This window comes from Dermacentor albipictus, chromosome 8 (genome assembly GCF_038994185.2).
Source record: "Dermacentor albipictus isolate Rhodes 1998 colony chromosome 8, USDA_Dalb.pri_finalv2, whole genome shotgun sequence".
NCBI lineage: Eukaryota > Metazoa > Arthropoda > Arachnida > Ixodida > Ixodidae > Dermacentor > Dermacentor albipictus.
The window spans coordinates 131856314-131872889 of record NC_091828.1 but is presented as its reverse complement, the minus strand read 5'-3'; the positions used below and the strand labels follow the sequence as shown (position 1 = coordinate 131872889).

The following is a 16576-nucleotide window of genomic DNA, read 5'->3' as shown; positions in this document are numbered from 1 at the left end:
TCTATGGATGGTGGATACAGCGTAGTAGTAAATAAAGGCACAAGATCCTCTGAAGCCACAAGCACGAAGGTCAGACAAACACGCCTACTGTGACCATCCTTCTCATGGTGGCGGAGCGATCGCCGCGCCAGTGCTCCCTGTAGTGTTAATTGTGGGAAACTCCATGCTAAGGCTGGCTTTTATTCTTTGAAATCTGTAGACCAAGCGAAGCAAATGCGTACAGGTGGTGTGAACGATATAGCCAGCATGACTCAGAAGCAATGCGATTGCGCTGGTTGGTACGTGTGTTTAGTTTATTTGATGATGCCTCAAAAGCCTTGGTGCTAGGCATTACGTAAGAGGCGGACAGAAGTACGGCAGCCGTAGGTTATACATGATAACGCGTGATTCTATGGGGTACTTGAATTGGAGGTGATCCGTTATCAAAGAATGCGTACGGTAAGGTCGTTCTCGCCTAGGACAGCACGTACATAAAATATTCTTGATATAGTTCTAGCTCATATCAAAAATTTATTTCGATGTAGGGTTTCTGACATCAATGTACTATTCCTTCATGTACGATTGCTTCATGTAGGATTCCTGACATTGTACGATTCACGTACGATTGCCGACAAAGCGAGATGCCCGTCAACGGCACTTGTCGACAAAAATATTGCGTTTCTAATGCCATAGATAGTTCTTGACGTCACGGCGGTACTATTCGTTTTCCATGAATATCAACTCTGTTTCTTCAAATAAAATTTAGTTGGAAGTTATCGACTGTACGTCGTACTTCTTATTGTTTTTTTCCTCTTCTCTTTAGTGGTTTTCTTTTCTAAGCATCATTTCCGCAGATTACATGCCTCACCGCACCGGTCAGGCACTCCAAGTTGTTCGTCCGCAGAAGTACCAGACTTTTTGTTTGCCATTTCTCCAGAGCAATCAAAAACTAGGACGGCGTTTCACACAACCTCGCTCCTCTGCCAACCTCGCTATCACCTGCCCGTAAAGCTTCATGCAAAGTGTAGCAAGAAATATTTCACTTAGAATCGTACAAACACTGTCCGCATGGAAGAATCCTGTGGATGCTCAAATACATAGCTATGAATGAATGCGTTACTTAATAGGTAATTAAATAAACAATGAAAATGAAATTGCTGGCTTTTCAAGAGATGGAAAAGCTTGCTCAACCAAATTTCATTGAAGATATATCTAACGTGACACGCTTTCACAATTTTTTGTCACAGTCGCTGTTATGCTTCGGCATCCGGCATCTTTTCCCCGCGTTACCTATTTAAACATATATATATATATATGCTCTGCAATGTACTGTACTCTGACGAAGGCTGGTCCACCAGCCGAATACGTTAAGTAAGCCCTTACAAAAATGACTTTAGACTGTCTATAGAAAGTCTATAGACTTCTTATAGACGACCTTTCCTTTCTATAGATTTGGACTTTTGTTGATACAAAGTCTGTAGACTGTCTATAGACGAAAGTCGATACAGTTTCTATTTCTTTTTGTCTATACGCAGTCTATAGACGGTCTATAGAAAAAAGTCGATAAGGTGTTTGCTCTTTTTTGCCTACTTCCCCTCTATGGACTACCTATAGACGAAAGTCGATACAGCTTATATTTATTTTTGTCCATACTTTGTCTATAGACTTTCTATAGACGAAAGTCGATAAGGTTTCTATTTCTTTTGTCTACTCGCAGTCTATAGACAGTTTATAAAAAAAAGTCGATAAGGAGTTTGTTTCTTTATTGTATCCTTCCCCTCTATGGACTACCTATAGACGAAAGTGGATTACGGTCTCTATCTATTTTGGTCCATACTTTGTCTATAAAATTAAATTAAATTATGGGGTTTTACGTGCCAAAACCACTTTCTGATTATGAGGCACGCCGTAGTGGAGGATTCCGGAAATTTCGACCACCTGGGGTTCTTTAACGTGCACCTAAATCTAAGTACACCGGTGTTTTCGCATTTCGCCCCCATCGAAATGCGGCCGCCGTGGCCGGGATTCGATCCCGCGACCTCGTGCTCAGCAGCCTAACACCATAGCCACTGAGCAACCACGGCGGGTATACTTTGTCTATAGACTTTCTATAGACGAAAGTCGATAAGGTTTCTATTTCTTTTTGTCTACTCGCAGTCTATAGACAGTCTATAGAAAAAAGTCGATAAGGTGTTTTTTTTGTATCCTTCTCCTCTATGGACTACCTATAGACGAAAGTGGGTACGGTCTCTATCTATTTTTGTCCATACTTTGTCTACAGACTTTCTAAAGACGAAAGTCGATAAGGTTTCTATTTGTTTTCGTCTACTCGTAGATTATGGACGGTCTATAGGAAAAAGTCGATAAGGTGTTTGTTTCTTTTCTGTCTACTTCCCCTATATGGACTACCTATAGACGAAAGTGGGTACATGTCTCTGTCTATTTTTGTCCATATACTCTGTCTATAGACTTTCTATAGACGAAAGTCAATAAGGTTTTTATTTCTTTTTGTCTACGCGCAGTCTATAGACGGTCTATAGAAAAAATTCCGTAAAGTGCTTGTTTCTTTTTTGTCTGCTTCCCCTCTATATGGACTACCTATAGACGAAAGCCGATACAGTCTCTATTTATTTTTGGCCATACTCTGTCTATAGACTCTCTATATTAGACAGTTAATAATAATAGTCGGCTAAGGTTTCTATTTCTTTTTCTCTCCTGGTGTATTGAATGTCTATATAAGAAAGTCGATAATATGTAATGCCGAGTTCCCATACTCCCCGCCCTCTGCGAAGGCGATGATATGGCACTGGTTCATGCGCGACCGGCACCGCGTGCAACCCCGGCGCGGCGGGCAAACCGTGCAGACTGCTAGTCGTCATTCGGTGCAGCTGCACCGAACGAGGATCGTGGCGGAACAGGCAACGTCCGAGTCACAAAGGTCTTCCAGGCACCCGAAGGCCCTAAACCTGGCTGCTTCCCGGACGTACACTTCGCGAGACCAGCTGGTGAAGGTCAGATGGTGATGATGTGGCAAAGGTGGTGAATAAGTCGCGAAAGCCGGCAGACCAGGTGGTGAATTCACCACCTGGTCTGCCTCTGAGTTGTCGTGGTATTGCATGTCTATAGATTAACAATAGACAAACATCGTTAATCTGGGCCCAACCCGTGTACGCTGTAACCAAGCGCATGCAGGTACCGGTGGATAATACGTAGCTGCGTTTGATATAAGCCACTGAAGTTGTATACTGCTGAGATTGCTGTAGAGCCTATTTGTAGACATTAGTATACACATAGTGTATACCTCCGCATTTGTTGACCACATGATATGATCTACGTAGTCGGTCTCGGCAATCCCAAGACAGTCTTCACAGTTGTCGCATCACTTTTGCGGCAGTAGAATAAAGAAAGCAAAACGCCGATCCAATTGTTATAATAGTTGTTATGAACGCCAGCTTCAGCTACAAGTGGATTCCAAACAGGCATCGAGCTAACAGCAAGGACACTCGTAATGTTTGTAGCTGACAACGCGGACTTTGTGAATGCGCGATGAACCGATGTCGCGCATGTGGTGTTCGCGTTGTGTGTCGTCCGATTCTCGGATACTTTTCACATTTTCTTCATACCTCGGCTGCGTCACTAACATAGGGCGGTTTTTTGTTGACTGATATCCTGCACTATAAACCCATCAAAGTTTCTCATTCACTTAAAATAGGTGCCAAATCATCAGAGCCCACCCAGTATTTCGCCGGCGGTATGCCTGGGCAGCCACGCATATGAGTACCTCAATGCTGTACTGATTGCTTTGACCTATCACCGGAACAGAAAATTAGCACTAACATACGTGCGGGCATCACATTTGGTGGTACGCTGGAAGATATGCTACAAGTACGCTGTATTACTAATCGACGCTGGCAATAATGCGTCTGAAACGTTTGAAGGGCCCTGTAATGGCTTTTACAAACAGCGCATTCAAGTTAGCGTTCCAGTCTCATACGATAGCCCACAGCGTTTGTCATACAACCTGCCAGCGCATTTCCTTCGTCCACGAAAAAAGATGAATAATGGTGATAAAGATGAATAAGCCACCCGTTCCGGCGCGCATGGCGCGCAGAGAGAGAGCGAAAAAAAAATGAAGGAGGAAAAGGCGCTCACACTCCTCCGAGCGCGCGCGCCATCGCGCGCGGAGCTCCTGCGCATGCTCGGAGTTCTTGCGCATGCGCGGCGGTGCGCCATCTCAACGAGCGCCCCGGGCACGTAAACGGTTGTACCGGTGTGCGGTGTCCGCCTGAACGTTGGTGTCTGTGTATGCGTGTCATCTTTGTGGCATCACACGTCAACTACACTGAACGGTAAGCTTTAGCAAAGTTGTTTTGTGTCAATAGCTCATGATTATGTGAGCGCATTTCGTTGCGCGAAGCGGCTGCATGTAGCGCAGGCGACTCGGGTATAGTGTCGGTTTGTCGTTGACATGGTTTCATAACGCGCTCTTGTTCTCGCTTCTACTATACGGGATGTTTTACGGCGAGCGATCGCTCGGGCTTGTTGATTTTCGCATAATAGTTTGGGTGCGTAAAGAAGGAAGCTACACCATGTTTTAACTTGATATTGAGCTACCACTAAGCGGATTGTGTATGTTGGGCAGCCAGTGTGGTAGATCTCATTTCGTGGCGCTTGATCCGGCCGCGATGAATGCTGCGCCGCATGTGTAGTGAAATTCTCGTGACACGCTTTACGTATATATCTCGAAATTGTGTTAGCATCAAGAATGTTCTGACAGACACGTATAGTTAAATGACTGCTGACGTACTCGGATGAAAGGCCGTGTTTGCGGGGCATGCATCAGCAGTGTGTGCACTGCCGTTTTCGCATTGTTTAAAGGTAGCAGTATTTTTAAGGTTTCTGGCAACCAATCTAAATAATTTTGGGAAGTTACCGCAAGCAAAACACGAGACTTGAAGAAATGTCAAGCGAAAATCTCTAGATTCACCCAATCTATATATATACAACCACAAACGCTTTTGGAGCATGAAACCTACGATAAGCTCAGTCACTCGCAGCTTCGCAACTTAGCCGAAAAAATTGGAGCACAATAAATTAGTCGCTCCGGGAAGCGCCTTTACACGTTTCAAACTGAAGGCATTGCGTTTGACGGTAGTTGTAAGATTTGTTTTTTGTCTCTTTTTTAAACAGTTTAGCAGCATAAGTTATCTTTCGAGCTATATGAAAAGCGTTAAGCGCCTTTCGATGCTTCGGGGTTATGCAGTTTACGTGCTCTTAATCTCTAGGCAGCTGCTGGCGCAGATTCGCATTGTGCCAGTCGTGCACGGTATGAAGCCCTTGTCGTGCGCAATAAGTGTTCCGGTTTTCATTACTGTTGCATGTAGTGCCGTCGTCTTGGACAGACTGCATACTATATGCGCTGTACAAAAGAAAAAAGAGCCAGATTATCAATTTGGTGGTCTTTTCTTAGTAGATAACGCACAGATTATTCAAATAATTCAGTGGATATTGCATTTGTTCTACCCTTATTAACACACCTAAGAGATCGTAACATGTTTTAGTTGATAAGTGACCTGATCAGTACGCCCCCATTCATGTGCATTCTACTGAAAGTGTGGCAAATGTATTCATCTCGAAGTATGAGAAAAGAGACAATGCAGACTGTTCTAAGCGGAAATAAATTGCAAATGTTAACGTGATTGTTCAAAACTGCAGTCAGTATGCTGAGCATGTTCGATCGGCACGGGCACATTGCATTAACACCTGAAAAATGTGCACAGTCCAGCAGGGTATCTTTGTTTCAACAATTATTATTATAGGAATCGTTTGGGATTCTAACATTTCTTTCATTTTTATGAGTACACTGTGTGTCACATGAACCTGTCTTGAAACGAAACGTACCGTTGCTAACACCGGCGACCATTATGGTTGTCTAACTGCTTATCATACTATAATATAACGAAACATCATAATGGTACTGATTAATATTGCCATGTAGTCTTTAGTCATAGGTAAACAAAGTTAACTAGAGGCATAAGTGGTGAGAGCAAATTATATAGAAAACTACTATTGAACCGTAAAAATAACTCATTGTATAGTTTTCCCTCACATTGTTGCATTTGTTTTACGCGTGTCTCTGTGTCTTCCGTGCTGTACTCGTGTGGCCATCAATTACGAACTTGCCGAAGCCCTTGTCAGCTTTATTAAACAAGGGATTCAAGTCAGTTGCATCTAATACTACATGTTAAGTGACTGACGTGTTATTCGTTTTATCTAAATATTATAGACTGGCACTACTTGGCAATTATTAAACCATAGTATTTTTTATTGCACTTAAGCTGCAGGCGTCATAGATTGCCAGAAAATTTTCATGAAAACAGCCAGGAAAGGCTTGGAAAAAGATCGGGAAACTTTAAATTGGCCACATAAATATGCTGTCTTGTTACATGTCAAAGTTTCCAGAAAGTCTCTGTGTTAAATATATTTTTAAAACGTTTCACTTCATAAAAATTGAAGGAAATTGGTTCTATTTATTGAAAAAAAAAGAAAGTCAAGCAGACTGACAAGGCATTTCTTACTCAATATGTTTTTTTTGCGTTAACTAAACGTCCTGAACTTCGATAGCCTAGAAAAAATTTTCATCTTTCAAAGCACCTTAAATAATTTACTGTGATAGAATTCATTCGAACTGTATACTATCAGTTCTGTTTCCTAGGAGGTGCATATCTGTCGTGCCATGACACAAAGTGCTCGTGTGGTATTTCGGGTGCTCATGTGGTATACCTAACTTGGAAACCTGTTAGCATGCCCAAGAGGCCTCATTACCTGCAAGAAGTTAAGGTACCGTATCAATACAATCAACCCATCTGCCATCTGTTGAAGTTATGGCCAATAACCCATTCATTTAAAAGTATGAGAAATACATTTCAATATGTACTAAGCAAAATAAATTACAATCTTAGGCATGATACTGGGAATATTCCAGTCACGTCTTCTGAAAACATCCCTCTGCACGGGCATACTTAACTACCAGCCAAAAAAACTGTACAGACAGCCCAACTGGGTAACGTTTCCGCAATAAATATAGGGACCATTTGGGATAAGTACATTAATGCATCATATATGAACTTGTCATAAAAGGGAACATACTGTTGCTGACACGAGCAGCAGTTGTGACTGTTTAATTGTTCACCATACCATGCAATAGAACATTGCATAAAGGTACTGATTTGTATTGACAAGCAGCCATTAGTCATAGTTAAACCGCATTAAGTATTGACTTAGATGGTTTGAGTAAATATATTCAGCTGCTTAATGAACATACAAAGAATACACATCTGTTATTTTTGCCTCATATTGCTGCATGTACTTATTTGCAGCATACACCTGCAGCACCTTTGGGACTAATGACACAAAGGTCAAGGCCAGCCTGGCGACCATGCTTGCCAAGGAGTAGTGTAAATATTTAATCTGTTTCCATAATAGCATAAGACAAGAATTTAAGCAATTCATGTATTATATCGAGCAATAAAAACGGTTAATGCATTGCCGGTGCATTTGTTTTATTTTTTGCACTGCATGATTCAGCACTATATAAATTCTTTCTGTTTATGCAACATATATGAAACTACAGCTGGTTCAGGAGCTTTATTAATCTACTAACGGTAATGCATAAGTGCAGATGAAAAGGAACAGGTGCACATGCATATTATCTGCATTCCATGCATTTCATATCTATAAAATGAAATGAAATACATTCAAAACGTTTTGCTACCGCATGTAATGAAAAATGTAAACTAACTTGTAGATAGCCGCTATGGAGTTATGACCTTATACACTCTTTGTAGACTTGTCTATAAAATGTCTGTGTCTATAGAGTGTCTATAAATTAATGAAAATGCCTGTTTGTTGGCAAGTGTATGCAGAATGTCATAGAAAAAAGTGTATTGGATTATAAAGTTCTGTTTTTGTAGACTGAAGTCTATAGAATGTCTATAGTATATATACATTTGTCTGTAGACATTCCATAGACTTCAGTCTACAAAGGTAGAACTGTAAGCCTATACACTTGCCCATAGACATTATGCAGACAACTGTCTACAAACATGAATTTTAATTAATCCATAGACACTCTAGACTCAGACTTTTCATAGACTAGTCCATAAAACGTGTATGGCCATAAGTCTATAGACGGTCTATAGACAGTCTATAGACTTAGACTTCTTATAGACTAGTCTATAAAAAGTGTATGGCCATAAGTCTATCGAAAGTCTATAGACAATCTATAGACTCAAACTTTTTATAGACTAGTCTATAAAAAGTGTATGGCCATAAGTCTACAGACAGTCTATAGACAGTGTATAGACAGTCTATAGACTCAGACTTTTTATAGACTAGTCTATAAAAAGTGTGCGGCCATAAGTCTATAGACTAGTCTAAAGAAATGTCTATAGACAGTCTATAAACTCAGACTTTTTATAGACCAGTCTATAAAAAGTGTGCGGCCATAAATCTATAGACTGTCTATAGATCAGTCTAAAGAAATGTCTATAGACAGTCTATAGACTTCATAGACAAATGTCTATGGACTGTCTATGGACTTTCTATAAAAATTTTTGTAAGGGAGTCTTCCAAAAATATGTCGTCTCTTTCCTGCGTATGGTACGTCGGGTCCTGCGTGCTGAACTTTGAAGAGACCGCCTATATATATATATATATATATATATATATATATATATATATATATATATATATATATATATATATATATATATATATATATATAGTGAAGTAGACGCGCGTATGCAGCGGTTTATTGACGTTTCGGCCGGGGTCCGGCCTTCATCAGAATACATTGCATGGTGTCAGTACAGTTAATATACATGTGCTTATCAACCGAATGAAGTAACGTTAACATGAAAAACGAATAAAATGGGCGAACAAAATGCATCCGAATCGTTCAAAGGATAGCTGACACGTGTATAGACCGATGGCGATTGCAAACATATAATCTAAGATACAAAGCATAAAAACGTACCGAAATGAATTGTAAAAACCAATCGCCACGTGACAACAAAACGTCGATATGCGCTCAATATGTGCTATGTTATCAAGCAAACACAGAAAAAGGGGAATAGCCACGTACTAGTAGAAGAAGGGACAAGTGACGGGCTACAAAGACATGCAATTCAATTTTCCTACACATTCATTCATACCACACGCGACAGTATCAAACTTGTAGATAAGGGAGGATTCGCGGGCTTCTCTATCAAAATTTGAGCGAAATCCAGATTCAAGCAACGTGACTCTCCGTTTATCAAATGAGTGGTCAGGAAGATGTACGTGTTTTGAGATGGGCAGGTAGGGCAACGTGTTAGCGTGGGATTTATGATTGTTAAAGCGGAATCTGAAAGGCCCTTCTGTTTGTCCGATGTACCGTTTTTTGCAGAGCGTACATTCAATCATATATATTACGTTTTTTGTGTCACAGTCGAAATCGCCTTTGATTTTTAAACAAAAGCTTGAAGACGTACTAGTAACCTGTTGCGATGTGGCCATGTAGGGACATACTTTACATCGCGGTTTTCGACAAGGATGCAATCCGATGGCATCAGGGCAGTCAGTCTTAGATGATGATGCTAGTATATCTCGAATATTTCTAGCTTTACGGTATACTGCTTTAGGCGGATATATATATATATATATATATATATATATATATATATATATATATATATATATATATATATATATATATATATATATATATGTGTGTGTGTGTGTGTGTGTGTGTGTGTGCGTTTGTGCGTGTGTGTGCGCGTGTGCGTGTGTGTGTGTGTGTGTGTGTGTGTGTGTGTGTGTGTGTGTGTGTGTGTGTGCGTGCGTGCTCGTGTGTGACGGGAAACGTGTTGTAGAATTGCAGGTGTGATCCGGCGCACTGCCACTGGGCACGGGTCGGCGGAGGATTAAGGCTGCGCATGTGGCCCACGATAACGCGACGTTCTTCACACGCAACGCCGTGACGCGTGACGCCTCGACGGAGAGCGGCGCGTCGCTACCGCCGAGTCCGAGGCGCTGCGAGATGAGGGCGCTCCATAGAGACGAGCACGTCTTGCGTCTTTCATTGCAATCTTTTTTTATTGGGGTAACCGCGAAAAAGAGCTTCTCTCGTTAAGTGAACTTTCTCGTTGTCAATCTTTGGCAACCGCGTCTATCCACACTACTTCCCACAGGCTTCAACAAACTGCGAGAGCACCACCTTTCAGGCCCGTCGTTTCGTTCCTTTATATATTTTGAAAGGTAATCGCTTCCTCGCAAGTCTATCCCGGTATTTGAATACGTTCACGTTAAAAACGCACGAAATTGCTGTTAACATAATAATGTTGTTGCGTTTATATATATATATATATATATATATAAAGCCGTACGCAGTCCTAAAGATAAAGTGAGCGGGTCGGTTTTTGTCGCCGCATTGTCCAATTAGTCGATTCTTGACTCGACGTTTACGCTGGAGTACCGCGGCCAAGAGTGTGCTTACGAGAATACATGAAGCTTCAACTTGCAGAGTTTTAGTTGTGGACGAAGCCAGAACACGTCATCCCTTCGGTTCGATATCCTACACTAAAGGGAGAAGAACGTGCGTGCGTGGGTAGTCAAAAAAGGTGCCAAAAGTAATAAAGAAAAAACAGAGCTGTTTTGTGACCCTTCGTTTTTACATTGTTTTTCAGGTTTCTCATTTTTTGCTTTTCTACTACTTTTGCAAGTACTTTCTGCTTTATGAAGGCTGGTCAAGGCCAAAGCGTCTCATATAAGCACGCTCTATTCTTTCACACACACACACGTATATATATATATATATATATATATATATATATATATATATATATATATATATATATATATATATATATATATGTACTGCAGACTTACGGCGGACGACCTTCTGAACTCCTTCAATGGGCGACTCGCCGACTATGCCCTTAAAATCTTCGCCCACTTTGGCGACGCAACCTGCAACCCAGATGAGACGCATTGTGGGAACACATCTGTGATTTTACGGACATGTACGGTGATAACGTAAAACGGCATAGCGTCAGTAATAAAACAGCCAGTCTTTCCGTCATAAAATATGCGGACATAATACACGGAAGAGCCCGAGTTTTTTCCCCGTCGTACGGCCCACGGACGTTTTCTTCGTTAGTCTACAAAACGGGAGGAATTTTTTTTTTGTAATTTCTAAAATGGTCGTCTCTGTATTGGTGAAAACCAAATGTACATATATTAGCAAAGAATGCGTGAAATACAAATAATATTAGCAAATATCTACAGGGTCAAATATTGCACACGAGGGGTAGAGATGTATATCGAGCTGAAGATGTCAAGATAATCCAAATGTTACATAATACAACCACCCCTTATAGCAACCACTCAACGCAAGGATGACGTGTAGCACAAGTATAGAATATAGCACTGTAAAAGCTACCTCTGAAAAAAAAACTGTGACAAAAACTCAAAATTTTGTTTTTACGGATGAAAATCTATTTCAACGGATACTTCATAGATCCCTTCATTTGGAAGAATGTCCTTCATTTCTGCTAATGCTGAAAGACTAGTTTTTCTTCATGCATACAAAATTATACATGAATTTTCTCATAAATACAACAACCTAAATATCTTTGTTCTCCCCTTAATAAGAAGTTGTGCAGATTCACCACGCACGTAAGTGTAAGCGGTTATACACACCGGCTGTCTTTCTTGTTTTTTTCAGCTGCATCAATTTTTTTTAAACATCCTCTATGATAGATACCACATTCCACATTTAAGAAACACGCGACTGTACTCACTTCATCCCACACTAAGTCTTCGAGCGCCATCACAGCTTCGCCGTGGAGACGCCACACTTTTATATCGACTTTGGTTGGGCGTTGCTTTTACTAAAGCCTATGCATTCTGCATAGGGATGACCGACAGCCCAACCTGTGACCACTGCGGCCTTGAAGAATCAATTGGCCATATCCTGTGTGCCTGCCCGCAGTACAGTTCCCAGAGGGCATGCCTTCGCCACGCACTTGACCAACTGGATGACCAACCGCTATCCGAAAAATTAATTCTACAACATCGAAAGGACCTATCGTCACAGAAGAAGGCCGTGCAAGCGCTATTGCGCTTTTTACGATCTACCGGCCTGTGTGAACGACTTTAACTGGAACGCCATTTGTGTGTGCGCCTCCATGTGTGCGTGTCTTTTTTTTTTCCCTTTTTTTTAGCGTTTTCCTCTGCCTTCTTTCTAACCCCTATCCCCCATCCCCAGTGCAGGGTAGCAAACCGGAGACTCATATCTGGTTAACCTCCCTGCCTTTCCTTTTCATTCTCTCTCTCTCTCCAACCCTTGATCTAAATTACTCGATGAGGTGGCCATTACTTCTACGAGAAATCAAAATCATCAATTGAATTATTAACATAATTACGTTACCTACTTCTTGATTAATTACATTACGCCACATATTTCAATCTGCGAATTATAGCCGCTGAGTTCGCACGGCGAATCCACTTGGAATGAATTCTCTGGACAGCACCAGCTACGAGGCATTAATTTTCAAAGTATCCGTCGAAATGCATTGGTGTTCCAGTGATTCCAGTTACTTTTGCTCTTGAATGCATAGAACAGCGGTTTCTTAAAAAAGTAACTGGGACGCCAATGCATATCGTAGGACATTTTAAACATTAATATCTCGCAACTAGTCCTGTCGAGAGAATTCATTCCAAGTGTATACGCCGTGCGAACACGGCCGCTATAATTCGTACATCGCTTTATATGGCATTAAGTAATTAATTAAAGTGTTCATTATCATAATTCGGTAAATTATTAAATTGACCATTTCGATATTTTATAGAAGTAATGGCCTGCGCATCGAGTAATTTATTTGAGGGGTTATAATTGTACTATCTGCTCTATGCAATATTTTAAAAAATGTGGTGCAGCAAAAAAAAATGGACCCTTTATCTAGAAATGTTGGCACAATATAGGCGTTGTCGTAAACAAATACATACAATTTCTACAATTTTTCTTGCGTTTAACAGTGGTGCCATTGTACACTCACGTCTTGAAACATATATATGTGCGTGTGCGTGTGTGCGTGTGTGCGTGCGTGCGTGCGTGCGTGTGTGTGTGTGTGTGTGTGTGTGTGTGTGTGTGTGTGTGTGTGTGTGTGTGTGTGTGTGTGTGTGTGTGTGTGTGTGTGTGTGTTTGTGTGTGTGTGTGTGTGTTTCAAGACGTGAGTGTACAATGACACCAATGGCAACACAGGGGAAGTTACTTGTCCTTAATAATTGAATTAAATAAATGATAAATTAAGGACAATGAAATTTGATGGAAAAACAACTCGCCGCAGGTGTGGAACGATGCCATGTCTGCACTTTATGGGTGCAATGCTCTGCCAATTGAGCTACTGCGACGCCGTTTCCCCATCCACTTTCTTGGGTACTTATGCGTTGATCTATTTCATCATCATCATGAATGGAGGTTGGGGCGTAGGCTTGTACTACTTTTATTCTAGACCTCTTATTAAGTTTTATTACGACTACTACTATCCTCTCGTTAAGGCTGCAGAATTACGAAATGTTTCCCGTTATGTCCGTATGGATTAGGAATCCTACACCGAACTGCTTCTTATCTGGCAGTCCTCTATGACAGAGTGAGTGAGTGAGTGAATAAACTTTTATTTGGTCCAGCAAAGCGCGATGAAACGCGCACCTGGCTAATCCCACGACGGGACTGACAGATCTAGTCTGCCGGCCCGATCGCGGGCGCGCTGGACGGCCAGGATTTGATCCTCAAAGACGGGACTTCGCAGGAGGGCGTCCCCCTCTTCGTTGGTGAACTTCGGGCACAGCGACCCGCACTCCCAGAGCATATGAGGCAACGTAGCTACCTCACCACAGGCCACGCAAGAACAATTCGTATAAATCTCTGGATATATGCTATTAAGGGACGCCGGATTTGGGTACGAGTTCGTTTGCAGAAGTCTTAGCGTGACCGCCTGCGGCCTGCTTAAGTTGGAGTGAGGCGGGGGGAAACCCTTCTCTCTAAGTAGAAGAATTTAGTGATTTCGTTGTGTGTGAGAGGAGCTTCTCGGTGTCCGGGGAGAGAGTCGCCCGACCCGAAGGCAGCGCGGTCGGTAAAGCCACGCGCAGCCTCGTGGGCAGACTCGTTGAGGTTCAGAGGAACCCCCTCAATCACCCCGACGTGTGCAGGGAACCAAAGGATCGAGTGCGTGGAGGTGTTGCCGTGTTTGGCGCCTTTCAGAATTTGAACTACCTGCCGGGCTACCCGGCCTTTCTGGAATGCCCTGATGGCGGCTTTCGAATCGCTATACACCCTGTCTCTCCGACCGTCTTGCATGGCGAGTGCAATGGCCACTTGCTCGGCCACCTCTGGGTTCGTCGTCCGGACGGAAGCACACTTGATAACTTTGCCCAGCGTGTCAACGACGGAAACCGCAAAAGCCTTGCCGTCTCGGTATGCAGCTGCGTCCACGAAGCTTGCTGCGATTTTGTCCCTGTTTACTTGCTTTAGCATATTCAATGCTCTTGCCTTGCGACGACCTGCGTTGTGAACGGGATGAACGCTGCGGGGCAAAGGGGCGACCACGATCTTCTCCCATATTTCTCTGGCGATTTGGGTGTCTTCAGCCAAGTTCTTGGTTGGTGCGAGTCCGATCTCCTCGAGGATACGCCTGCCGGCCGGCGTGGTGGACAGCCGAGTTAGCTGGGCCCGTTCCTGAGCCTCGGCTATCTCCTCCATGGTGTTGTGTATGCCGAGCCGAAGGAGGTCCTCTGTATGCGTTCTGACGGGCAGCCCGAGGGCTCTCTTGAAGAATTTTCTAATGAGGGCATTAAGCTTTTCCCGCTCGGCTCTGAGCCAGTTGTGCATGGCCACCGTGTAGGTGAAGTGACACAGCACAAAGGCGTTGATGAGCCGAAGCAGGTTGTCCTCTTTGAGGCCACGATGTCTGTTCGTGACCCTTCGGACAAGGCGAAAAGCATTGTCGGTTTTCGCAATTATCTTGCGTAACGCAGTGCCGTTGCCGCCGCGTGATTCTATAAACATACCCAGGACTCTGATGGTGTCGACCCTGGGTATCGGGTCACCGCTCCGAGTGAACAGGTGAATGTAACTTTCCGAGACCGGTTTCCAGCCCTTGGGTCTGCGTCCTTTTTCTTTTCTATAGAGGAGAAGCTCAGATTTGGTCGGGGAGCATCTGAGTCCGGTGGGTAGCAGGTACTGCTCCGTGACGTCTACCGCCTCTTGCATGGCGCTTTCCACTTGCCCTTCGCTACCGCCGGTGCACCAGATGGTGATGTCGTCTGCGTAGATGGTGTGCTTGATACCTTCAACTTGGGCCAGATTCCTCGAGAGGCCGATCATGCAGATGTTGAAGAGTGCAGGCGAAATGACCGAGCCTTGCGGCGTGCCCTGTGGGCCCAGGAGCACCTCGTCGGAGACAAAGTCGCTGATCCGCAGCTTCGCTTTCCTCCCCGTCAGGAACGAACGGACGTAGTTATATAGTCTGGGGCCCAGCTCGAGGTCTGCCACGGAGGCCAGAATGTATTCGTGGAGAACGTTGTCAAAGGCTTTCTCGAGGTCGAGTCCGAGCAGGGCCCTGGTGTTTCTGGTACTGCCGTCGATGATTTGATGTTTGATCATCTTCATGGCGTCCTGCGACGAGAGGCCGGCACGAAAGTCAATCATGTTGTGAGTATAGATGTTGTTCTCTTCGAGATATCTGTTTAGTCTGTTGAGGACGACATGCTCCGCCACTTTCCCAACGCAGGAGGTGAGAGAGATCTGTCGGAGGTTGTCCACGTTCGGAGCCTTGCCGGGTTTGGGGATCAGGACGACAAAGGACGTGGCCAGTTGTCAGCACTGTAGAAACCTCACCAGTTCTTCTAACCTCACTAAGGACACACACACACACACACACACACACACACACACACACACACACACACACACACACACATATATATATATATATATATATATATATATATATATATATATATTGTCACGTGGTCATCACGCCAAAGAACACAGTAGCAATACTGTGAAAGGCAAAAACTAGCTTTTATTGGGCGAACCTGTGCCCACAAAACAGGCTACACTTAAAGCACAACGAGAGCGGCGAACACGCTCGGCGATCGTCGAAAATCTGATCAGCGGGTCAAGGGCGTCGGCTTTTATAGAGCAGTCGTCGAATGTTCCAGCCCAATCGTTCGGACCCGCGTGCCTTCCACAAAGTTCTACACCATTCGCGTTACGCGATGAAATCAGATAACACAAGGTTCGGCGACAACAGACAGCCGGGTAGAAGCATCGATAACTTTCCAGAAACGTCGGATACATGCAGGCGCGTCCCTCGCTGTGCGATTACAGTTGTGAAGCGGCGAAACGTGGTCGCCCGATAAAGATAAGTACACGTGTCAATATATATATATATATATATATATATATATATATATATATATATATATATATATATATATATATATATATATATATATATATATATATATATCGCGCGACGGCCAAGAATAA

The 16576-nt window shown here is 43.1% G+C and overlaps 1 protein-coding gene across 1 annotated transcript in view; it reads right to left on the bottom strand.

Annotated features, from left to right (window-relative positions):
• The window catches only part of LOC139049178 (uncharacterized), a 136834-nt gene that overhangs the window by 87166 nt on the left and 33092 nt on the right, over positions 1 to 16576 (bottom strand). The window contains exon 8 of the mRNA XM_070524495.1: positions 10909 to 10989. Coding sequence (XP_070380596.1) covers positions 10909 to 10989 — 81 coding nt within the window. The remainder of the gene's footprint in view (positions 1 to 10908; positions 10990 to 16576) is intronic.